This window comes from Schistocerca cancellata, chromosome 3, assembly GCF_023864275.1.
Source record: "Schistocerca cancellata isolate TAMUIC-IGC-003103 chromosome 3, iqSchCanc2.1, whole genome shotgun sequence".
Taxonomy (NCBI): Eukaryota; Metazoa; Arthropoda; class Insecta; order Orthoptera; family Acrididae; genus Schistocerca; species Schistocerca cancellata.
Window position 1 is genome coordinate 326,845,090 of NC_064628.1, and position 27,063 is coordinate 326,872,152.

Consider the following 27,063-nt stretch of genomic DNA (forward strand, 5'->3'; position numbering starts at 1 on the left):
GTGCTCCCAGATCCTCCTCCCCTGCTGCCCCATCCCACCTCCCCCTCCTACAATATCCTTCCCCTCATCTCCCTTCTCTTCTCCCTCCATGGCCTCCCCTCCCTTGGCAGGTCCTTCCCGTTTTACTTGTGAAGTGCTTCATGATTTCCGTTTGTGTTCTGCTATGAGTACAGTGTTTCAAAATATTTTTGTTCCACATGGGTTTTAATGCTGTGATCTGTGTTTTTATTATAAGTGACGCCAGTGTTCATCAAGATCTTCATGTATCATGGTTTTTATTTGTGCTCTCTGTGGTTTTAACTTGTGACAATGCCTCCCATTTACATTCTTCTTGTTTTGTGTGTTTAATTAATATTATCTCCCCGTGTCATTTTTAAATCTCTCTTTTTTACATCTGTACGTTCGGCTCGGCTGAAGAGTTGCGTCAATGTGTCGCTACCAGCCACAATAAAGGGGAAAAATGTTCTGTTCTAATATTGTTATTAGACATCCTTATGTTCCTCCCAGCAGCAGCTGTACACTTGTAGATGGGCAGGCGGCTACTCCCCTGTACCTCAGTGATAACTTTCTGTCATATCATTATTACCCATCCTCCCCACATAGGGCCATAGGCTAGACTGGCTGGAGCAACTCTCTAGTGCTTGACTATTAGCGAAAACATCCTCTCCACATCCACCAGGTTTCACTTGTAGATTGGCAGAAGGCTACTCCCCTCTACTTCAGTGACAGCTTGCTGTCCTATTATTATTACTACCACCCATACTTCCGATATAGGGCTATTGGCTAGACTGCCTTAAGCAACTCCCTAGTGCTACACTAATAGCGAAAATATCCACTCTACATCTAATATTTATCGACGAAATTTGATGGAGCTATTGTCTAGTGCTCGATCACTGGTAACTCAGATTGTCTGTGTATTCTGCAATGTGTAAATAATAATGAGGACTTAAGTGCGATCTGTCTGTCAGCCCAGCACAATCTGAGTTCTTTTCTCGCCAGTTTCCAAGTAGGGAAGAGGAGGGGACAGGATGCAGTGGGAGGGGTTGGGAGGGATGAGAAGGTGTAGGGAGGGGAAGCAGAGGGGAATGGGGAAAAGCTAACAGTGTCCTCCGTTGGTAGTGTTTTTAACTAGGTCAGATGGTCTCCGGACCTCAAGTTGAAAACACAAAATTTGATATTCCAGCCAATATTTGAATTTCCCACCAGAATTTCAATTTTCCGCCATTTCCAGGGGTGGGGTTGGGGAGGGAAGGAAAGGGGGGAGGGATCCATGTGCTGGTGGGAGAAACCCGTGACGTCATCAGTCGATGGGGGTAATTAATTGATCAATTTAATTAATTGTGAGACCCATTACCCCACTACTCACACATCCACAAAAAGACAGAACAAACCCTTATATTTTCAACATTTATGAAATATATTTGATCAGATTCCCACAGTTATAATAATGAAGAGCCGAGAGCCTATCGCTATGTTTCTGGAAATAAGTAAACAAACTATGTCAGTAATGAAAATATTTCTGATGCACTGTCTCTATGTGTAGAGGAAAGTCCCAAACCGGACCCTCATTTTACTTTTAATTAAAACATAACAAAAGTATGTTTTAGAACCATGTAACATTTGCATTATATAGTTATGCACCATTTAATCTCACTCTTATACAAAGTTGTTTCAAAAAGTTATTTTCAAAAATGTTACACATAGCGAATTTAAAAAATGCACTGGTGTCCAAAAGTAAAGCAACAAATCGAAATGTTGCAAGGTTGCTTTTATTTTGACACAAAACAGTATAAACGAGCGACAGTGCGAAGAATTCAGAAAGTAGACAGCTGCAACGTGCATAATGGTAAACTAAAATGTTCTTAATTTTTTTCCAACTTACCGGAGTTGCACACACATTTCGATATTTTGTTAATGTGGTTAATATGGGTTGTGAAACCCTCTGGCAGCAATACATGCCTGACAACGACGGGGTATGCTGTAAATGATGTCATCAGTCTCATGTTGAGGCAATAACGACCATTCTTCCTGCAGAGCTGCTCATAGTGTTGGAGAGTGGTCGGTGGACGCTGACGTGATGCAAGCCTTCTCCCTAGTGCATCTCAGACATGCTCTATGGGATTCATATCGGGAGAGAGAGCAGGCCATGCCTTGCGTACAATATCTTCCGTTTCCACGAAAACATCAACCACCCGTGCTCTACAATGCCGACCATTATCCTCCATCACTACGAAGTCTGGGCCCACAGTACCTCGCACCAGCCGCAAATGAGGATCCAAAATCTTGTTCCCAAGATCTCGTCACGACCAGTTAAACGTTGCCGATTCACCAGTACAGTTTCATGATTAGGGGTTGGAGTGGTCAGCGTAATCCCTGCCCACAATATTAGGGTTCCTCCTCGGTATCGGTCTCTTTCCACAATGTTTGGGTCTGAAACCGTATTCCTCATTTACCCCAGATGCGAATCCATCGAGAATCACTCTCCAGACTAAATCGTCCGCCGCTCGTGGTCTCGCGGTAGCGTTCTCGCTTCCCGAGCCCGGGGTCCCGGGTTCGATTCCCGGCGGGGTCAGGGATTTTCACCTGCCTCGAGATGACTGGGTGTTTGTGTTGTCCTCATCATTTCATCATCATCCAGGAAAGTGGCGAAATTGGACTGAGCAAAGGTTGGGAAATTGTACGGGCGCTGATAACCACGCAGTTGAGCGCCCCACAAACCAAACATCATCATCATCATCATCACCAGACTAAATCGGGACTCATTTGTGAAAACAACATTGGCCCACTCTTCGACAGCCCAGGTGACATGTTCGTGACTCCGTTCTAGACGATCCCTTCTGTGAAGACGCATCAGACGTAGACATACAGCCTCGATACTACACGCCCAGTGGTTGCTTCGAGGTCACATGCTATTTGCCATGCAGTACTAAGGCGGCACTGCCATGCCCCTTTCAGCCAAATGACGGTCCCCTCTTCCGACGTCACACGTGGTCGGCCCTGCCTCGGTCTTTGGGATGCAGTTTTGATCTCTATAAACTGTCGCCACACTAAGCCATCAGGCTATATCAGTTTGTGACTGTCCTGCTTCCGTTCTTTCTATGGCCCTCCACCACAGAGTCCGACAGGCATCTTCTCTACGTCATACTGCACCGTCTGTGACTGTGTATGTAGCGATTGTGGATGTGGGACTACCCAGCAAACACTACCTCTTTTCATAGGTGCCCTGACGTCATCGCTGGCATGGTTGTCCGTTGACCGAAATTCAGAGCAATGTCGTATGGTCTTCTGGTTGGAAATTTGTATAATAAAATCATGATTTAGACACAGGACGTAAAAATAACGGTTTGATGCTTTAAATTTGGACACCAATGTAGTTGCCAAAATTGTACCCCTTTTAAAAATAATCGAAATAACGCTAAACAAACTTAGAAAAAAATTAAAGTAAATCCGCCTGCACCATATTCAATATTAAACCCTACACACCGGAAGCAGCTACTAGGGTAGCAGAGTACGTGTGGCGTGCACACGGGGGTTTTTTAGGTTAGAGGGACCCCCCCTTGGGCGAAACGATAAAATACCTGACGGCTTACCAGAGAGGACATTATCATCGTTGATAAAGAACGTCCGTCCTCAGAGACCAAAAACAGGAAAAGTTAACGTAATATTGGCAAACTGCAGGAGTATCCAGGGCAAGGTTCCTGAGTTAGTATCTCTTATTGAAGGAAATAGTGCGCATATAGTATTAGGAACGGAAAGTTGGTTAAAACCGGAAGTGAACAGTAACGAAATCCTAGACACAGAATGGAATATATACCGCAAGGATAGGATAAACGCCAATGGTGGAGGAGTATTTATAGCAGTAAAGAATTCAATAATATCCAGTGAAGTTATTAGCGAATGCGAATGTGAAATAATCTGGGTTAAGCTAAGTATCAAAGGTGGGTCAGATATGATAGTCGGATGCTTCTATAGACCACCTGCATCAGCAACCGTAGTAGTTGAGCGCCTCAGAGAGAACCTGCAGAACGTCGTGAAGAAGTTTCGTGATCATATTATTGTAATAGGGGGAGACTTCACTCTACCAGGTATAGAATGGGATAGTCACACAATCAGAACTGGAGCCAGGGACAGAGACTCTTGTGACATTATCCTGACTGCCTTGTCCGAGAATTACTTCGAGCAGATAGTTAGAGAACCAACTCGTGAAGCTAACGTTTTAGACCTCATAGCAACAAATAGACCGGAACTTTTCGACTCCGTGAATGTAGAAGAGGGTATCAGTGATCATAAGTCAGTGGTTGCATCAATGACTACAAGTGTAATAAGAAATGCCAAGAAAGGAAGGAAAATATATTTGCTTAACAAGAGTGATAGGGCACAAATCGCAGAATATCTGAGTGACCACCATCAAACGTTCATTTCTGAGGAAGAGGATGTGGAACAAAAATGGAAAAAATTCAGAAACATCGTCCAGTACGCCTTAGATAAGTTCGTACCGACTAAGGTCCAAAGCGAGGGGAAAGATCCACCGTGGTATAACAATCATGTACGAAAGGTACTACGGAAACAAAGAAAGCTTCATCATAGGTTTAAGAGTAGTCGAATCATAGCTGATAAGGAAAAGCTGAACGAAGCGAAAAAGAGCGTAAAGAGAGCAATGAGAGAAGCATTCAACGAATTCGAACATAAAACATTGGCAAACAATCTAAACAAGAACCCTAAAAAGTTTTGGTCATATGTAAAATCGGTAAGCGGATCTAAATCCCCTATTCAGTCACTCGTTGACCACGATGGCACTGAAACAGAGGACGACCGAAGAAAGGCAGAAATACTGAATTCAGTGTTCCGAAACTGTTTCACTGCGGAAAATCGTAACACGGTCCCTGACTTCAGCCGTCGCACGGACGCCAAAATGGAAAATATTGAAATAAACGATATCGGAATTGAAAAACAACTGCTATCACTTAGTAGCGGAAAAGCATCCGGACCAGACGAGATACCCTTAAGATTCTACAGTGATTATGCTAAAGAACTTGCCCCCTTTCTATCAGCAATTTATCGTAGATCGCTGGAAGAACGTAAAGTACCTAGCGACTGGAAGAAAGCGCAGGTCGTTCCCATTTTCAAGAAGGGTCATAAATCAGATGCGAATAATTATAGGCCTATTTCGCTTACGTCAATCTGTTGTAGAATAATGGAACATGTTTTGTGTTCTCGTATTATGACGTTCTTAGATAATACAAATCTCCTTCATCATAACCAACATGGATTCCGCAAACAGAGATCGTGTGAAACTCAGCTCGCCCTATTTGCCCAAGAAATTCACAGTGCCGTAGACACTGGCGAGCAGATTGATGCCGTATTCCTGGACTTCAGGAAGGCATTTGATACGGTTCCGCACTTACGTTTAGTGAAAAAAATACGAGCTTACGGAATATCGGACCAGGTTTGTGATTGGATTCAGGATTTCCTAGAAGAAAGAACACAACATGTCATTCTTAACGGTTCAAAATCTGCAGATGTAGAGGTAATTTCGGGAGTACCGCAAGGAAGCGTGATAGGACCTTTATTGTTTACAATATACATAAATGACTTAGTTGACAACATCGGTAGCTCCGTGAGGCTATTTGCAGATGACACGGTTGTCTACAAGAAAGTAGCGACATCAGAAGACTCGTACGTACTCCAGGAAGACCTGCAGAGGATTAATGCATGGTGCGACAGCTGGCAGCTTTCCCTAAACGTAGATAAATGTAATATATTGCGCATACATAGGGGCAGAAATCCATTCCAGTACGATTATGCCATAGGTGGTAAATCATTGGAAGCGGTAACGACCGTAAAATACTTAGGAGTTACTATCCGGAGCGATCTGAAGTGGAATGATCACATAAAACAAATAGTGGGAAAAGCAGGCGCCAGGTTGAGATTCATAGGAAGAATTCTAAGAAAATGTGACTCATCGACGAAAGAAGTAGCTTACAAAACGCTTGTTCGTCCGATTCTTGAGTATTGCTCATCAGTATGGGACCCTTACCAGGTTGGATTAATAGAAGAGATAAACATGATCCAGCGAAAAGCAGCGCGATTCGTCATGGGGACATTTAGTCAGCGCGAGAGCGTTACGGAGATGCTGAACAAGCTCCAGTGGCGGACACTTCAAGAAAGGCGTTACGCAATACGGAGAGGTTTATTATCGAAATTACGAGAGAGCACATTCCGGGAAGAGATGGGCAACATATTACTACCGCCCACATATATCTCGCGTAATGATCACAACGAAAAGATCCGAGAAATAATAGCAAATACGGAGACTTACAAGCAGTCGTTCTTCCCACGCACAATTCGTGAATGGAACAGGGAAGGGGGGATCAGATAGTGGTACAATAAGTACCCTCCGCCACACACCGTAAGGTGGCTCGCGGAGTATAGATGTAGATGTAGATGTAGAAAAAGGTATTGCATCGAGAAAAAATAACCTGATATAACATTTTCCAGAAGGTTATAGAATTTCTCTGTTTCCTTTGCTCAATCCAAGTGCCCTGGTATGGGATAATCCTGTAGGCATCATTTTTGACAGTTTGGTTGTGTGGCGTGTAATAAAAGACTGAACCACTTTATAATTGCAAATTCGTCCTTTGAATGGGCGTTCAGAGATATTTGTGTCAAACAACTGTTGTCCATTCTTCACAAATCATTACGAGTAAGCTCAAATAAAGAAGCTGCCGTAGCAGGAAATTGCTAAATCAGCTCTTCTTCAAGATTTGTATCCAAAAGGGCAGATCTGCCTCTTTTTGTCATTGCTGATTGATACTGGACAACCTCATAGTGTTGTTTTTCGAACATTAAACTTTTCATCAGCCTTTTTTATTCATTTTAGACAGCTTCCACTTTGATCAACCTTTTCCATTATCCATTCGTATCTGCAAGATAATTCCAAGACAATGAGAGTATGTACATTTAGAGGCAGATTTAAACACGAAAAAGTAAGGGGTCCGGCTTAAGCAACTTTCCAGCCGTCGTGGTTGAGCTTTGAAATGTCGCTTACAGAACGAGAATTTTTGTGCAGAAACTTGATCAAGGACGTATAAGAGCCGTCTTTATTGCAACAGTTATCAGTAGAGACTGGATTATATGCATTTGCATATTTCTCCTTTTCACAGGTTATTGCATATTTTACAAAGAACATTTCGAGGCCGTTAGAGAGGTAGTAAACGACTTCGATAGTGCAAAGGCATGGCAGTTTGCCAGTGCACGGAAGCTTTTAATGATTCCGGTGTTAAAAAAGCATTGCTGTGATTAGCACTAATTTTTCTTATATACCTGCAAGTATTAAAAAGATTGAAACTCAAGGTTTGGCGTTGAATGAATAAATTCAGTTAATGAACAAAATTATTCTAGTGGACTCCTCATTTTCGTAGGTATTCCCAAGAAAACTTAAGAAAAGTTTGAAAACATTTTAAACAATAATCCAGCCTTTGAACCCTTGTGCCAAATTGATAGCTTTATTAATGGAACGGGTGAACTTTTACAAGAAACAATAAGTGCGAACATTGCACCCAAATTCAAATACTGCCCAGTTACCTCAGCTGATGTGGAACGGTCCTTTTCTGCTTATAAAAATGTTTTGAATGATCGAACATTTGGAACAGCACTTGGTCGTTTATGTTTACAATAGTAGAAAAACCTAAAATAAACTGTAAATGATGCTTTGGTCCAATAGTATAAACTAAAAATTAACACTGTTAAAAAAAATTTATGATTGTATGTTGTTTTTTAAATAAACTACTACGGAGCTTTTGAGCGTGCCCCTCTGCGTGCGATATATCTCGAAGTTGGTCTTGTACATATCGATTGTTTCACTGCGACCACTCGCATCGTATTGCTATCGACAACAATACAAAGAAGGAGCAATTCTTGAAATACGGTATTATGGGTCCCCATTTTGCAAATTTTTAGAAAATAATCCCAGAAAGGCCTTCTTCCTAACCTCTACCAGAAATCATTCAGATAATGATATCAGCGTTCTAAATGTACCGATTTTTCGCGTAGCCGGCGCTCTTCTTCATAACTGATATGTACAGGTTCGACTTTGAGGTATAATGCACGCAGTAGCTACCATGTTTTTTTATTATTTGATCTTGCAAATTTTAACATTTTTCCATGAATTTTTAAGCATTTTTCATGCATATTTACATGCATATTTTAAGGTTTTCATGATGCATATGATTCGGTCTCTATCAGTGTCTCTGAACTGTCGATAAGTTTCTCACATTCGCTTGAGCAACAAAGAATTAAAGTTTATCACTGTGTATCCGTGTTGCAGGACGGCTACTTTGTATGGGACAAGCACAAGCAAGGAGAGATCTTGGCGGCCTTCTACTATGGCTACACGGTGGGGCACCTCCCCGGTGGAGTGCTTGCCGACCGTTTCGGAGGCAAACTCATATTCGGGATCGGCATCTTCCTCTCGTCTCTGCTGACGGTCCTGACACCGGCTTCTGCGTGGGCCGGTGACAACATTCTTTTCGTCAACAGGTTAGGCGTTGGACTCTTTCAGGTACTTTCTCATTGCTCACGTTTGTTTTCTTTTTTCTCTTCGCTCTAATGTGAACATAGTGGTTATGAATTTATCCTATGACTTTAAATATTTACAATTTACTGGAAAGCAGAACCAATGCAGAATGAAATTTTCACTATGCAGTGAAGTGTGCGCTAATATGAAACTTCCTGGCAGATTAAAACTGTGTGCCAGACCAACACTCGAACTCAGGACCTAAGCATTTCACGGGCAACAAGTGCTCTACCGACTGAGCTTCCAAAGCAGGACAGAAACCCGACCTCAAAGCTTAAATTCCGCCAGTACCTCGTTTCCTACCTTCCAAACTTCCCAAAAGTTCTCCTTTGAAACTTACAAGACAAGAATTCCTTGAAGGAAGGATATTGCGGAGACATGGCTTAGCCCCGGTCTGGGGGATATTTCCAAAATGAAATTTTCACTCTGCAGCGGTGTGTACACTGACGTAAAACTTACTGACAGACTAAGGATGCAGTGCCAAGACCAGGGAGTTGCTTTAGGGGAGTCTCGCTGCAGCACAGTTTTAATCTGCCAGGATATTTCAAAGAAATACATGCTGATATCTGATGGTTCAAATGGCTCTGAGCACTATCGGACGTAACTTCTGAGGTCATCAGTCCCGTAGAACTTAGAACTACTTAAACCTAACTAACCTAAGGACATCACATAAATCCATGCCCGAGGCAGGATTCGAACCTGCGACCGTAGCGGTCGCGCGGTTCCAGACTGTAGCGCCTAGAACCGCTTGGCCACCACGGCCGGCTGCTGATATGTGATGTGGGAAGCTGTATTCAGTAATCAGTAAAATTACAGACCAATATGATACGTTTTTCTATTTCCTCTTTCTTCAAATAAACGTCTAGGGATTGAGTCCTGTGTGATATATACGCTCTAAGTACCTCTCGACCACAGAAATACATAAAAAAACGTAAGTATACCCAAGGACGTTGTGAATTTGGGGCTCTAAGAATCTATGTTAATGGCGATTCGCTTACTTACGCTTAAAACACATTCTAAGACTAAACAACGACGCACTGCGAAGGAATTTTCCGAAGACGAAAATCGGTGCTTGTGTTGTACATGTGCAGACAAACAAATTATTACAGTTTCAGGAAAAAATTGATGATTTATTCAAGAGAAATGGCTTCACTAACTGAGCAAGTGAAAACGCATTGGTCCACCTCTGGCCCTTACGCAAGTAGTTGCTCGGCTTGGCATTGGTTGACAGAGCCGTTGAAGTCCTCCTGGATGATATCGTCCCAAATTCTGCGCAAATGGCGTGTCAGATCGTCAGAATCCTGAGATAGTGGGAGGGCCCTGCCCACAATACTCTAAAAGTTCTCAAATGTGGAGAGATCTGGCGACCTTGGTGGCCAAGGTAGAGTTTGACAATTACGAAGTCGAGCAGCAGAAACCTCTCGCCGTATGTGGGCGGGTATTATCTCGATAAAATGCAAGCCCAGGATGGCTTACAATGTAGGGCAACAAACCGCTTTTCTGTAAGCTGCCGCGAATGACAACCAACAGTGTCCTGCTATGAAAAGAAGTGGCACCGCCAACCATCACTCCTGGTTGTCGCGCTGTATGATGTGTAACAGCGAGGCTGGTATTCGACTGCTGTCCTCGCTGGTCATCGGGACTCAGTTCGAAGCGGGACTCTTCGCTGAAGACAATACTACTACAGTACATGAGATCACAGGCCGAAAACGTGTCTGGAGATGGCCCGGACACCAGTGGGGTGCCAACCCGACTGTCTCCCGCCATATGGCCCGGGACGTTCTGAAGTTCGGCAGCAGCCCTGCAAGCTACTTGTCGCAATCTACATCTACATCTACATTTATACTCCGCAAGCCACCCAACGGTGTGTGGCAGAGGGCACTTTACGTGCCACTGTCATTATCTCCCTTTCCTGTTCCAGTCGCGTATGGTTCACGGGAAGAACGACTGTCTGAAAGCCTCCGTGCGCGCTCTAATCTCTCTAATTTTACGTTAGTGATCTCCTCGGGAGGTATAAGTAGGGGGAAGCAATATATTCGATACCTCATCCAGAAACGCACCCTCTCGAAACCTGGCGAGCAAGCTACACCACGATGTAGAGCGCCTCTCTTGCAGAGTCTGCCACTTGAGTTTGTTAAACATCTCCGTAACGCTATCACGGTTACCAAATAACCCTGTGACGAAACGCGCCGCTCTTCTTTGGATCTTCTCTAACTCCTCCGTCAACCCGATCTGGTACGGATCCCACACTGATGAGCAATACTCAAGTATAGGTCGAACGAGTGTTTTGTAAGCCACCTCCTTTGTTGATGGACTACATTTTCTAAGGACTCTCCCAATGAATCTCAACTTGGTACCCGCCTTACCAACAATTAATTTTATATGATCATTCCACTTCAAATCGTTCCGATCGCATACTCCCAGATATTTTACAGAAGTAACTGCTACCAGTGTTTGTTCCGCTATCATATAATCATACAATAAAGGATCCTTCTTTCTATGTATTCGCAATACATTACATTTGTCTATGTTAAGGGTCAGCTGCCACTCCCTGCACCAAGTGCCTATCCGCTGCATATCTTCCTGCATTTCGCTACAATTTTCTAATGCTGCAACTTCTCTGTATACTACAGCATCATCCGCGAAAAGCCGCATGAAACTTCCGACACTATCTACTAGGTCATTTATATATATTGTGAAAATCAATGGTCCCATAACACTCCCCTGTGGCACGCCAGAGGTTACATTAACATCTATAGACGTCTCTCCATTGATAACAACATGCTGTGTTCTGTTTGCTAAAAACTCTTCAATCCAGCCACACAGCTGGTCTGATATTCCGAAGGCTCTTACTTTGTTTATCAGGCGACAGTGCCGGCCGCGGTGGCCGTGCGTTTCTAGCGCTGCAGCCCAGAACCGCGGGGCTGCTACGATCGCAGGTTCGAATCCTGCCTCGGGCATGGATGTGTGTGATGTCCTTAGGTTAGTTAGGTTTAATTAGTTCTAAGTTCTACGGGACTGATGACCTAAGATGTTAAGTCCCATAGTGCTCAGAGCCATTTTGAATCAGGCGACAGTGCGGAACTATATCGAACGCCTTCCGGAAGTCAAGAAAAATAGCATCTACCTGGGAGCCTGTATCTAATATTTTCTGGGTCTCATGAACAAATAAAGCGAGTTGGGTCTCACACGATCGCTGTTTCCGGAATCCATGTTGATTCCTGCATAGTAGAGTCTGGGTTTCCAAAAACGACATGATACTCGAGCAAAAAACATGTTCTAAAATTCTGCAACAGATCGACGTCAGAGATATAGGTCTATAGTTTTGCGCATCTGCTCGACGACCCTTCTTGAAGACTGGGACTACCTGTGCTCTTTTCCAATCATTTGGAACCTTCCGTTCCTCTAGAGACTTGCGGTACACGGCTGTTAGAAGGGGGGCAAGTTCTTTCGCGTACTCTGTGTAGAATCGAATTGGTATCCCGTCAGGTCCAGTGGACTTTCCTCTGTTGAGTGATTCCAGTTGCTTTTCTATTCCTTGGACACTTATTTCGATGTCAGCCATTTTTTCGTTTGTGCGAGGATTTAGAGAAGGAACTGCAGTGCGGTCTTCCTCTGTGAAACAGCTTTGGAAAAAGGTGTTTAGTATTTCAGCTTTACGCGTGTCGTCCTCTGTTTCAATGCCTTCATCATCCCGGAGTGTCTGGATATGCTGTTTCGAGCCACTTACTGATTTAACGTAAGACCAGAACTTCCTAGGATTTTCAGTCAAGTCGGTACATAGAATTTTACTTTCGAATTCACTGAACGCTTCACGCATAGCCCTCCTTACGCTAACTTTGACATCGTATAGCTTCTGTTTGTCTGAGAGGTTTTGGCTGCGTTTAAACTTGGAGTGAAGCTCTCTTTGCTTTCGCAGTAGTTTCCTAACTTTGTTGTTGTACCACGGTGGGTTTTTCCCGTCCCTCACAGTTTTACTCGGCACATACCTGTCTAAAACGCATTTTACGATTGCCTTGAACTTTTTCCATAAACACTCAACATTGTAAGTGTCGGAACAGAAATTTTCGTTTTGATCTGTTAGGTAGTCTGAAATCTGCCTTCTATTACTCTTGCTAAACAGATAAACCTTCCTCCCTTTTTTTATATTCCTATTAACTTCCATATTCAGGGATGCTGCAACGGCCTTATGATCACTGATTCCCTGTTCTGCACATACAGAGTCGAAAAGTTCGGGTCTGTTTGTTATCAGTAGGTCCAAGATGTTATCTCCACGAGTCGGTTCTCTGCTTAATTGCTCGAGGTAATTTTCGGATAGTGCACTCAGTATAATGTCACTCGATGCTCTGTCCCTACCACCAGTCCTAAACATCTGAGTGTCCCAGTCTATATCTGGTAAATTGAAATCTCCACCTAAGACTATAACATGCTGAGAAAATTTATGTGAAATGTATTCCAAATTTTCTCTCAGTTGTTCTGCCACTAATGCTGCTGAGTCGGGAGGTCGGTAAAAGGAGCCAATTATTAACCTAGCTCGGTTGTTGAGTGTAACCTCTACCCATAATAATTCACAGGAACTATCCACTTCTACTTCACTACAGGATAAACTACTACTAACAGCGACGAACACTCCACCACCGGTTGCATGCAATCTATCCTTTCTAAACACCGTCTGTACCTTTGTAAAAATTTCGGCAGAATTTATCTCTGGCTTCAGCCAGCTTTCTGTACCTATAACGATTTCAGCTTCGGTGCTTTCTATCAGCGCTTGAAGTTCCGGTACTTTACCAACGCAGCTTCGACAGTTTACAATTACAATACCGATTGCTGCTTGGTCCCCGCATGTCCTGACTTTGCCCCGCACCCGTTGAGGCTGTTGCCCTTTCTGTACTTGCCCAAGGCCATCTAACCTAAAAAACCGCCCAGCCTACGCCACACAACCCCTGCTACCCGTGTAGCCGCTTGTTGCGTGTAGTGGACTCCTGACCTATCCAGCGGAACCCGAAACCCCACCACCCTATGGCGCAGGTCGAGGAATCTGCAGCCCACACGGTCGCAGAACCGTCTCAGCCTCTGATTCAGACCCTCCACTCGGCTCTGTACCAAAGGTCCGCAGTCAGTCCTGTCGACGATGCTGCAGATGGTGAGCTCTGCTTTCATCCTGCTAGCGAGACTGGCAGTCTTCACCAAATCAGATAGCCGCCGGAAGCCAGAGAGGATTTCCTCCGATCCATAGCGACACACGTCATTGGTGCCGACATGAGCGACCACCTGCAGATGGGTGCACCCTGTACCCTTCATGGAATCCGGAAGGATCCTTTCCACATCTGGAATGACTCCCCCCGGTATGCACACGGAGTGCACATTGGTTTTCTTCCCCTCTCTTGCTGCCATACACGAAAAACAAGAGGAAAACTCTCCCAGCAATTTCACGTCTTCAAAAAATTATTCATTCATACGAAATATAACAATCAAACGTATCCACTGAAAAGTCCTGAAATTGATCGCAGTGGAGACACCTGTATTCCAAAGGATACCTGGCACTATGAAAACACAGATTATGATATGTCGATGTGCCTAAACTTATTGATAAGATTTTAAATAATGAGGGTCGCCTATTCAAAGTATTGAAGTTGAGCGAAATGGGTTACTTTTAATTAATAAGGTGTACTAGTATTTCGTTGATGTAGAGTGTACAACATACTCTGATGCCAGTAACACTCATTTAAAAAATTTAGTATGTTGTATGAATGGTATAATAAGAAAAAGTAGCTTGAAACTAAAAATCGTGGAATCTTAACTGTCCTCAAAATGCTAAAAGATTTTTAAACTGTGGTGCGCAACACCGTTAAACTAATTATTAAGAAAAAAACTCTTCATAAAGAATACTGATCTATCAAAAGAGATTATACCCAATTAATTATTTATGAGCAATTGAAATTAGCAACAAGGAAGACTGTTAGGGAATGTGCAAGTGATGTTCCAGTAGGTTTGAGCAGCTCAGAAAGGCAATTAATGGAAACTGTTGAATACTAAATCCCGATTTTGAGTTAATGGAAATACAAAAATTTTGCCATTTAAAGAACACGAAGCTGTCAGTTGCTCAGAGGTAAAACGACTGTGCTGCTGCGAAATTGCGACACTCACTGAAACAGTAAACACGTCCAAGGCTGCAGACCAGCGTCTCGGTGAACGAAAATCGGACATCACGGACCCACACACAGCTCTCCACTCTCGCTACTACCACAGTCTCTTTCTAGAACACAACGTCATCGAGGGAAGAGTCTATCACAATTATCAGCCTGACAACACACGATTTCTCTTCATAGCACAGTTCGCAGGGGGGGAACGGCTAAAATTCTTTAATAATGCCCACTCTGTATTCCTTTGCTGTCTGAAGGCTTGTATACCGATAGTTGTCTAGCCGCTGATTGGATAAACAAAAAATGGAGATGGCAGCTGCTGGAGTTCCCAGATTACGAAAAGTTCTCACGCTGTGGATGCATAAAATGGAGAAGTCACATACTTCAGTACCCTGCAGGGAGAGCAGATTCGTCACACTTGCAAACACTTCCGGGATTCAACGGAACTTCCTGACTTCAATGGGTGCACTCTGCCCTGCCGACAAGCAAGAGCGGTCACAGGCATCATGTGCATTCTTAGAATTTTGCGGCACTTGAGAGGCTTTAGGGAATGATCCATGTGAAACGAAGCGCCCAGCATTCCTAGGCGCGCTGCAGACTCGCCTGTGCTGTTTCACGTCAAGAGAAAATATTGTAATTTGGCTCCCACAGTTACTACATGTGTTTGTTCTCTCAGCACAATTAAGGAAACACAGATATTTTGAGACGTTAAAACGTCCCCTTAGAAAAATTAATGAATTACTGTGCTGATAAACCTCTACGTTATTTAATTTTCAAACAGCTGATCAAAACTGAACGTACTCAGACATTACTCTCTTTACTTATTCTGATCAACACTAAACTGACACACAATATTTTTAGCGCAACGCAATCTGACTTTGAAAAATCCCTACAAAAGAATGGCCCTGACTAACAATAACCTATACCTTTCACGAATCACTTACCTCACAAAAATCTTCGTAACTCAAACTACTGCAATACAGCGAGCGCCAATACTGCCAGCTAAATAAAAGATTCTAACTACTGAAGGCACTAACTACTGATAGGCACAGTTAGCAAATGAAAGATTTTGATAGAGAACAAACAATGTATATACTAAGATGGTATCTCTTCTTTCGGACATGTCCGAAAAAACAGATACCACCTTAGTGTATATGTAGTTAAGGCTCACCGGCCACTTGACCATTTCGTTCTTCTGTGCGAATGCACAAACAGTGCCCGAACTCTTACGGGAATCGGCAACGCGCCGCGAGTAATGAGTATAATGGGCGGGGGCACTACGAATGTAGTGCGGGACAACACGTTGAGATTGTGGGTTTCGCGGGAGGCGTGCCAGAGATAAATCCCTGCAGTCGCGCTATCCTCTGTGCCCTCGGTGGCTCAGAAGGATATAGCGTCTGCCATGTAAGCAGGAGATCCCGGTTTCGAGTCCAGGTCGGGGCACACATTTTCATTTGTCTCTGTTGACGTATGTCAACGCCTGTAAGCAGCTAAGGGTGTTCATTTCATTGTAAACAAACAATGTATTTACCTTAATAGTGTTCAAAAGTCATAATACACACACACACACACACACACACACACACATATATATATATATATATATATATATATATATATATATATATATATACTCCTGGAAATGGAAAAAAGAACACATTGACACCGGTGTGTCAGACCCACCATACTTGCTCCGGACACTGCGAGAGGGCTGTACAAGCAATGATCACACGCACGGCACAGCGGACGCACCAGGAACCGCGGTGTTGGCCGTCGAATGGCGCTAGCTGCGCAGCATTTGTGCACCGCCGCCGTCAGTGTCAGCCAGTTTGCCGTGGCATACGGAGCTCCATCGCAGTCTTTAACACTGGTAGCATGCCGCGACAGCGTGGACGTGAACCGTATGTGCAGCTGACGGACTTTGAGCGAGGGCGTATAGTGGGCATGCGGGAGGCCGGGTGGACGTACCGCCGAATTGCTCAACACGTGGGGCGTGAGGTCTCCACAGTACATCGATGTTGTCGCCAGTGGTCGGCGGAAGGTGCACGTGCCCGTCGACCTGGGACCGGACCACAGCGACGCACGGATGCACGCCAAGACCGTAGGATCCTACGCAGTGCCGTAGGGGACCGCACCGCCACTTCCCAGCAAATTAGGGACACTGTTGCTCCTGGGGTATCGGCGAGGACCATTCGCAACCGTCTCCATGAAGCTGGGCTACGGTCCCGCACACCGTTAGGCCGTCTTCCGCTCACGCCCCAACATCGTGCAGCCCGCCTCCAGTGGTGTCGCGACAGGCGTGAATGGAGGGACGAATGGAGACGTGTCGTCTTCAGCGATGAGAGTCGCTTCTGCCTTGGTGCCAATGATGGTCGTATGCGTGTTTGGCGCCGTGCAGGTGAGGCACACAGGGCCAACACCCGGCATCATGGTGTGGGGAGCGATCTCCTACACTGGCCGAACACCACTGGTGATCGTCGAGGGGACACTGAATAGTGCACGGTACATCCAAACCGTCATCGAACCCATCGTTCTACCATTCCTAGACCGGCAAGGGAACTTGCTGCTCCAACAGGACAATGCACGTCCGCATGTATCCCGTGCCACCCAACGTGCTCTAGAAGGTGTAAGTCAACTACCCTGGCCAGCAAGATCTCCGGATCTGTCCCCCATTGAGCATGTTTGGGACTGGATGAAGCGCCGTCTCACGCGGTCTGCACGTCCAGCACGAACGCTGGTCCAACTGAGGCGCCAGGTGGAAATGGCATGGCAAGCCGTTCCACAGGACTACATCCAGCATCTCTACGATCGTCTCCATGGGAGAATAGCAGCCTGCATTGCTGCGAAAGGTGGATATACACTGTACTAGTACCGACATTGTGCATGCTCTGTTGCCTGTGTCTATGTGCCTGTGGTTCTGTCAGTGTGATCATGTGATGTATCTGACCCCAGGAATGTGTCAATAAAGTTTCCCCTTCCTGGGACAATGAATTCACGGTGTTCTTATTTCAATTACCAGGAGTGTATATATATATATATATATATATATATATATATATATATTTATACCTTAATAGTGTTCAAAAGTCATTATATATATATATATATATATATATATATATATATATATATACACTCCTGGTAATTGAAATAAGAACACCGTGAATTCATATATATATATATATAATGACTTTTGAACACTATTAAGGTAAATACACATTATATATATATATATATATATATATATATATATATATACAGGGTGTTTCAAAAATGACCGGTATATTTGAAACGGCAATAAAAACTAAACGAGCAGCGGTAGAAATACACCGTTTGTTGCAATATGCTTGGGACAACAGTACATTTTCAGGTGGACAAACTTTCGAAATTACAGTAGTTACAATTTTCAACAACAGATGGCGCTGCAAGTGATGTGAAAGATATAGAAGACAACGCAGTCTGTGGGTGCGCCATTCTGTACGTTGTCTTTCTGCTGTAAGCGTGTGCTGTTCACAACGTGCAAGTGTGCTGTGGACAACATGGTTTATTCCTTAGAACAGAGGATTTTTCTGATGTTGGAATTCCACCGCCTAGAACACAGTGTTGTTGCAACAAGACGAAGTTTTCAACGGAGGTTTAATGTAACCAAAGGACCGAAAAGCGATACAATAAAGGATCTGTTTGAAAAATTTCAACGGACTGGGAACGTGACAGATGAACGTGCTGGAAAGGTAGGGCGACTGCGTACGGCAACCACAGAGGGCAACGTGCAGCTAGTGCAGCAGGTGATCCAACAGCGGCCTCGGGTTTCCGTTCGCCGTGTTGCAGTTGCGGTCCAAATGACGCCAACGTCCAGCTGAAGCAGTACATCTCATCTGCATGTGAAGCCATTCCGCCAGACACGTTGTCAAAGGTTTCGGGTAATTTCATTCAGAGACTACGCCATATTATTGCTACGCATGGTGGATATGTGGAAAATATCGTACTATAGAGTTTCCCAGACCGCAGCGCCACCTGTTGTTGACAATTGTAACTACTGTAATTTCGAAAGTTTGTCTGCCTGAAAATGTACTGTTGCCCCAAGCATATTGCAACAAACGGTGTATTTCTATCGCTGCTCGTTTAGTTTGTATTGCCGTTTCAAATATACCGGTCATTTTTGAAACACCCTATATATATATATATATATATATATATATATATATATATATATATAATGCTGGATGTCATGAACTGACATATATATATATATATATATATACATATGTCAGTTCATGACATCCAGCATTACAAATTTACAGTCTCTAATGGACACTCGTCCAGATCATCCGCTCTCAAAACTCCGCCATCTCTGTCCCCACATCCACCACTGCTGGCGGCTCACCTCCAACTGCGCAACGCTATGCGCTGTTCACACCCAACTGCCCACCGCTACAATAGCGAATATTTCAACAATGCCAACCAGTCACAGACTGCACACAGCACAGTCAGCGATTTTCATCCAGAGCGCTACGTGGCGTTACCAATATAAAAACCTAAACAGCCTACTTAGAACGTAACAGACCAGTTATTACTTTACACGATCAGGACCAGAGGACCGCGCGCAGCTACGAGGTGCTTGATTCTGTTTCCTGCTTTCTGTCGCCAATCACCCTCTACCCCGATCTTCAGCAAGTCCTCATCGATTCCCTCACTCCACCTTTGCATTGGTCTTCCTAGTGCTTTTCTTACGCTGGGAGTAAAATCCATGAATTTCAGATACCATACTGTTTATCCATCTGACCGACATGTCCTGCCTATACTAGCCGCTTGCTTCTCATCAGGCCTCTGATGTTTGGTCTATTGCAGATTTCACACAGCTCACAATTATGCCAGATCATCCACTCTCCAGTAATCTCATTTTGTACGAGAACATAGATCTTCCTTAAGACTTTCCGTTCGAAAACGAGAAGATTAGTTGAGTCTTTTTTCCGTACATTGCAAGCTTTCCAACCATACAGCCCCATCGGTTGATCAGTGTTTTGTACAGCTGGAGTTTGAAATTCCTTGAGAGACTGCGTAATGTAAAAAGCTCACTCAGACCGCAGTATGATCAGTTTGCGGCATGGCTCCTCATTTTGATTTCTGTCTCACACGATGTGTCCTCTGTACAGATTGCCCCAGATATTTAAAATTGTGAATCCTTGTGTATTGTAAGCTTTCTATAAATAATTTGTCTATATGTGTGAATACTGAATATTTTGTTTTCCAGAAACTTTCTCCTTGTGTAACGTGTACTTTAGGTATCGCGTTCAACTGCAAAGCAATAATGACTGTTGGTTGCCCCTGGGTTGCGCGTGTGAACAACGTCGTGAAACAACACTATAAACTTAATGAAATGCAGAATTTGAGATAATGAAAATGAATCTAATTAACTACCAACAGAAGATAATTGTGTGCTCAGTGAAAATTATGTAACTGAAGCTCAATACCGAAGTACACTATGAAAGATGCTTGATGTGAAGTGCAGTGTTTGACTTGGGTAACAAAAAAAAAATACTGCCCTATTCAGAAAAAAATACTGTATGAAATTAATCTGCTTGCTTAGCACAACACCTGATAATTCTAGCTACGCGCTGTTTCCTCATAAGAATGCAAAGATGAGAGCTGCCCTGAAATAAAAGTGACTCTTGTTCAGCATGCTACTTTGTGTCTTATTTACTGACGTTCTCGAAAACAAATACGAATCAGCAGATTCAGTAGATAAAGAAAAATAATCTACTCTAATTTTCCTTTTGCTTCTGAGAAACGATCTGTTGCTGCGTTTGGCATAAGGTGCAATGTACATACGACGAAAATATTCAAGACTTTACTAATAATGATGGATGTGGGTTTTACTTTAAAGAAAGTCTTTCTTGAAAAATTTAAGCCCGTTGTTGTGGCCGAGCGGTTCTGGGCGCTTCAGTCCGGAACCGCGCTGCTACTGCGGTCGCAGGTTCGAATCCTGCCTCGGGCATGGATGTGTGTGATGTCCTTAGGTTAGTTAGGTTTAAGTAGTTGTATGTCTAGGGGACAGCGTGGAGGGTAGCGTGGAGAGTAAAAATCGTAGGGGGAGACCAAGAGATGAGTACACTAAGCAGATTCAGAAGGATGTAGGTTGCAGTAGGTACTGGGAAATGAAGAAGCTTGCACAGGATAGACTAGCATGGAGAGCTGCATCAAACCAGTCTCAGGACTGAAGACCACAACAACAACATAGAGTCAAGGATCTTATTCACTAATCGTGCAGTACGCTCGTTCATCTTTGTCCCAGTACAGTAAAGGTGAATTATTTACAATGGCAGAAAGCATATGAAAGCCGTACAGTATGATCGGGTTCTGACTAGCAGAGGCTGGAATGGATCTCTTGAGTAGATGTGAGTCCTGTTCATTACCAGATTCTCGGTCTCCGATCGATTCACAAGGAGAATGATTCTACTCGCTGCCACCCACACACTGTCGCTCATACGCATCAGTTCTTCCTTAGGGCTGGACAACAGGGCCACGTCTTTTGAAAATGCGAGATGTGTGATTTTTCTTACCCTCGATGTCCTCGAAGTTCTTATGGAAAGCTTCCCTCATTATCTTTCTGAGCGCCAAGTTCAACAATATCGGTGGGACACCATCTTCTTGTCCTGACACTGTTTTTATATGAAAACTCTCCGCGGATTGGTCCCAGAGCTTCACTTCGCCTTTCGAAACAATGTGTATTCCAAAGTCGGCCAGGAAATTCATCAGGCTCTCCCGGTGGATGCGGTTATACCCCTTCCTAAAATCTAAGAGGAGCACATGTAGGTCTTCGCCATACCCCCACATCTCGGTGAGGTGTAGCAGCACATAGACGTTGTGGGAGTCGAACAACCCTTTTCGAAACCCTCTTGATATTCACTTCTGCAAAAGGCTGGACTCTATCCAGTATACAGTAGGACAAGATGTTATAGCAGACTTTGAAGACTTTCCTCTGTAGCTGGTGCAGTCTATTTTGTCACCTTTAATGTGTATAGAGCAGAAGACAGCTGTCTTCCAGTATTCTGGAATCTCCAAAATCAAGATCCTCTTCATTAGGTCGTGAATTTTCTTGTGGAGTCTCTCCTTCCAACTTGAATGACATATGCCTGGATTCCATCTTCACCTGCACTTTTGTCCTTTTTCAGAGTCATTATCAGATTCTTTATTTCCTCCAATGCAGGTGGTGGATAATCTGAATCTACAGTGCCAGGAAGTTGAAATTCGGACATATCTTTAGGTTCACCACAGCTGAGGAACTCCCTGAGGTATTTTTCTCATCTCTCAACAATGTTGAACTCATTGGTGAGTATAGTTCCGTTATTTTCCTTGACGAATTTTTGGCAGCTCTGAAATCATTTCTTGAGCAAGTTAACTTTACGGTACACCGTTTGTGCCTCTTTTCCCAAGAAATCTTGTTGAGCCTCCATTATCATTCCTTTGACGCACATTCTCTTTGCTCTCTTCAGGGTTGCTTAGTTAGTTCTCCGTATTTCTTCGAACTGTGCTTTGCCTTGAGCAAAATCTGCGCCTCGTACCCAACTGTTCTTAGCTTCTCTTCTCTCCACTAAATACCTTAACGCATTCGTCAGCTAACCAAATCTTCTTGCCGTGATCCGCTCCTTGATGACTGCATTTGCCACCTCAGTTACTACATTCTTGATTTCTTTCCCGACTTCTTCTCTGTTCTTTTGTGAATCCGCTTCCTGCAGAATTCTAAATCGGTTGCTGAGCTAGCGTCGATATTTGCCTTTCTTTTTAGTACCTTTGAGTGTATCGACACAGTAGCGTACTACTCTCTTAAGGCTGCTTCTAACTCTGACTGTGGGTTGTACTGGTATCTAGCTTTTTTTACTAGGAAGCAGTCATTCCAGCACTCTGCAGCTCGCGCTGTCTGTCCTCTGTCACAGCTTCTATAATATACTGTATACCAGTGTCCTCCCAGCGAACTTCCTGTAAAGTAGCTAAATCATCCGATGTCTTTCGATCTCCTTGACTAGACTGATTAAGGTTTCTTTTTTATATAAACTACGAATATTCCATCTTCCAAACCGTATACCTTGTTCCCGCACTTTTCGTCTATTTCGTGCTATCAAATTCCGTGGCTTCCTTGTAGTTCATTTACCGTTAACAAGTTCTCTGTGATGAAGTGGTAGCCCATAGCTAATCCCCATCCTGGAGAATAGGGGTTTTTGATTTTGGAGTAGCCTTCCCTTAGGTGAATTGTTTTCTCCACAATTATCAAGGTTCGTCTCCCTTTCTCTTAAGAATGTGAAAGGATGAAGGGCAGGGAGTGGGAAAATCGTGCTTTGTGAGACACACTTCGTCTGGTTCATCGACTAAGACCTGTTTGAACTGGGAGACCATGTCAGTATCTGTGCTACCGCCGGCATAGCTCTTAGTGTTGTACGAACACGTAAACCTCTCCGGCCGCACGCACGGACTACTTTAAGTCGGTGTCATTTGGAGTGGACGGGTACTGTATGCTGCTACCATCCACCCTACCTTCCGTAGTGCCATTGGTGACAGTTACAACTTTGGACGCAACCGTAGAGGTTAAACGAGTGCTTCAAGTTGAGGATATCAGTCCAGCATACCAAACAGTGGCGTCTGAATGTGTCTCATTTCTGTTGGACCAGAATTTTGATTCAACTGTTCCCAATTTGAGAAAGTTTGTTTTCAGTAACAACAAAACATCCTTCACCAATAAGATCACCGGATTCATGTCACTAAGTCCAGGCGAAACGTTGACGATTCGCTATGACAATATACCGTATGAAATACAGACCTTTAGCCGTGCAGAGCCGGCCGCTGTGCCCGAGCGGTTCTAGGCGCTTCAGTCTGTAACCGCGCGCCTGCTACGGTCGCAGGTTCGAATCCTGCCTCGGACATGGGTGTGTGTGATGTCCTTAGGTTAGTTAGGTTTAAGTAGTTTCTAAGTCTCGGGGGTGATGACCTCAGATGTTAAGTCTCTTAGTGCTTAGTGCCATTTGAACCATTTAGCCGTGCAGACAGTACTAGCTAAGAAGCGACCTTACTAACTGAAGCGAATACGCAGACTTAAAGTGCGTGTGCGTGAGTCGGGAACGATCCACAAATCAAGAACAAACTAACTTTTTTGCTCCATAATGAGCGTACGGTGGCTTACGACTGCCAAGAAGGAAGGAAACATTAAATACAGGACCCAGCACAGAGTTAAACTACGAACGAGTATCGATAATATGACAAAAACCTCAGACACAATACATGCAAACACCTCATCAGGTATTAATTGTAAAAATCTTTGGATTACAAGCTGAGGAAGAATTTTTGCTAACAACTATTATGAACTGACGTCACACATCGGTCGATCGGTTAGCATGATTAGTAAACTACACCTAATTAAATTAAATACTGCCAATAGCAATGAGCACAAAGAAGAAGGTGTTGTTGAACTTGCAAATAGGATCACCACAGGATGTTGTCGTCTGAATCTGCGCTGCTAAGAATCATTAGGCGAAATTTGTTCCTAGAGTGGTTGTAGCTATTAACCAAATTATTCAGTGGAATGCGCATTCCATCAAAAGCAACATTTTCATATGTTTGTTTCAATGGTTAACAAGAACGAGCTCTTCATAATGTTCGGATACAATATAATTTGTGGCTTAAGAAAGGATAGGCTTAGAGGGAGGCAGTTTTTAGTACAGTGCGGAATGTACACTACTGCTCACTTACTGGACCATTTAGAGCGACTTTATATAGGCAAGCCGTGTTGCCGATGTATTTACCGTTTATAGGTATCAAAAACAAACCATGATGAAAAACTTGTTAGTAATGATTATCACCGCTGAAATATTACTATATGAATTTAATGTTGTTCACGAAAAGATGGTTAGGGCAATGAAGAACGCAGAACAGGTTAACAGTTATCCGAAATTGTACACTTTAAGGAAAATAAAAAATGAAAAAATGAAACGTTGCACCACGAAAGAGTTAGCCGAATGAGACGGAAATAGGTAGATGTGACGTAGATGTGCACACAAACAAATGATTACAATTTTAGAAAAGTGGTGATTTTGTAAGTAGGCTGTTTATGTTTTCTTTATGTAAGTAGGCTGTTTATGTTTTCTTTATGTAAGTAGGCTGTTTAGGTTCTTATATTGATAACGCCGCCGCCACGTAGCGCTCTCTATATGAAAATCACTGGCTGTGCTGTGTGCAGTCTGTGGCTAGTTTGCATTGTTGTCTGCCATTGTAGAGGGGCAGCTGGATGTGAACAGCGCGTAGCGTTGCGCAGTTGGAGGTGAGCCGCCAGCAGTGGTGGATGTGGGGAGAGAGATGGCGGAGTTTTGAAATTTGTTATACTGGATATTATGAACTGCTATATATATTATGAATATTAAGGTAAATAGATTGTTTGTTCTCTATTAAAATCTTTCATTTGCTAACTATCCCTATCAGTAGTTAGTGCCTTCAGTAGTTTGAATCTTTTATTTAGCTGGCAGTAGTAGCGCTCGCTGTATTGCAGTAGTTCGAGTAATGAAGATTTTTGTGAGGTAAGTGATTTCTGAAAGGTATAGTTTAATGTTACTCAGGGCCATTCTTTTGCAGGGATCTTTGATAGTCAGATTGCGTTGCGCTAAATAATATTGTGTGTCAGTATAAGCACAGTCGTGTATAAATTTTTCTAAGGGGACGTTTCATATGTCGACCCTTAGCCTAGGATACCTCACTGGAATCTTCTGATTTTTTCTTGTAGTTTGTGTATTTAGTGTAGCTTTTGTTTATTGCTAGCGCGTAATTGTAGAGAGAATCTCCTTTGTAGTTGCAGTCTTTCATTGTTGTACAGGAAAACAGTTGTGGCATGCATGTAGATTTGCACCAAGTATTTCGCAGCTGCGCTTGTAATTAACTACATATTATTTTCAGTGCTATGTTAATGTGTTCTCTTATTTTTGCTATTCAAATTGTGCTTTTCTGTGTTATCGTGTGAAATATTGTGACAATAATGGCGTGTGAAAAACGTAACACTCGGCTCCAAAGTAAATTGAGAAATGACAGTGAAGACGAAAGCAGTGTGTTGGCCCCACCATGTAATGAATTAACTAATATTCAAAGTAGTAATTTGGTAACTGTGCATAGGGAAATGGAGCGGGCGTCAAACAATGGCGTAGGCAGTGAAACAGGTAGTGAACAGGGAAGCATTATCGATCGATCGGTCGGCAACAGCTCGCCTCAGGAATCCGAAATGATAGGACACAATTTTGCAAATACTTTAGATTCAGGTTTTGCGTCCTCACCATTTTCTCAAATGAGTCAAGACACATTTTCCGCTTGTCAAAATGTGAATGTTGCCGGTGTAAATTCACTGCCGAAAAGCACTGAGGAACATGTTTCTGACACCAGTGCATTGTTATTACAGTTAATGCAACAAATGGGACAAAGGCTACAAAAGTTAGACACAACGCTTGAACAAAATCAGAAACAAATGGGACAGAATCTTCAAAAGTTAGACACAATGGAACAGAATCTTCAAAAGTTAGACACAATGGAACAAAATCAGAGACAAACACAGCAAAAGCTTCAAAAGTTAGACTCATTGGAACAAACTCTCGAACAAACACGTGAAGATTTAACTGCTGAGTTACATAACATTGAATCGAAATGTCAGAAAGTATGTAATGACGTAAAAACACAAATTTGTGAGCATTTTCAACCTATTTTTTCGCGGCATGAAAATGCATTACAGAATCACGAAGCAGCCATAAAAGAACTGCAAACCATTGTTCATGAAAATCATGAGACCTTGTGGGCTAAAATTGACACAGTTGCATCTACCGATTCGGTTACGCAACTTGCAAAAACTCAGGAAAACTTAAAGGACACAGTAGATTCGATTTCAACACAAATGGACACTCTGAAGCTTGGTTCAGAAAAACACACTGAGGAAATGTGTTCATTATCAGAGAAAGTAGTTGAACTTTCGGATCAGCTAAATAATTTATCTACGAAGGTAGATGATAATCTGAATGACACAAAACCAGTAGTCTTTAATGACACAGAAGAGTGCGAACAAATTAGGAAATTCAAACAAAATCAGAATCAAATTAATATGCAACACCAAAGAGAAATCCGGGAAGTACAAGATCAGCTGACACAGGTAATACAAGAATTACGTATTTTAGAGGACACTCGCGCTCCAACACGGGAAGAGGAACTTAGAAATACGCAAAAGCCACAAAATAATAACACAAGGCATTTCGGTAATTATGAAAGAAATTGGCAAGGTCAGCACTGTTTTAACGTTGAAAGGACAATACTACTTCTTCAAGACTGCATGGA

At 43.2% G+C, this 27,063-nt stretch overlaps 1 protein-coding gene across 1 annotated transcript in view; it reads left to right on the plus strand.

The window, feature by feature from the left end:
- Positions 1–27,063, plus strand: part of LOC126176711 (sialin-like) — a 189,098-nt gene that overhangs the window by 39,717 nt on the left and 122,318 nt on the right. The window contains exon 3 of the mRNA XM_049923877.1: positions 8,327–8,560. Coding sequence (XP_049779834.1) covers positions 8,327–8,560 — 234 coding nt within the window. The remainder of the gene's footprint in view (positions 1–8,326; positions 8,561–27,063) is intronic.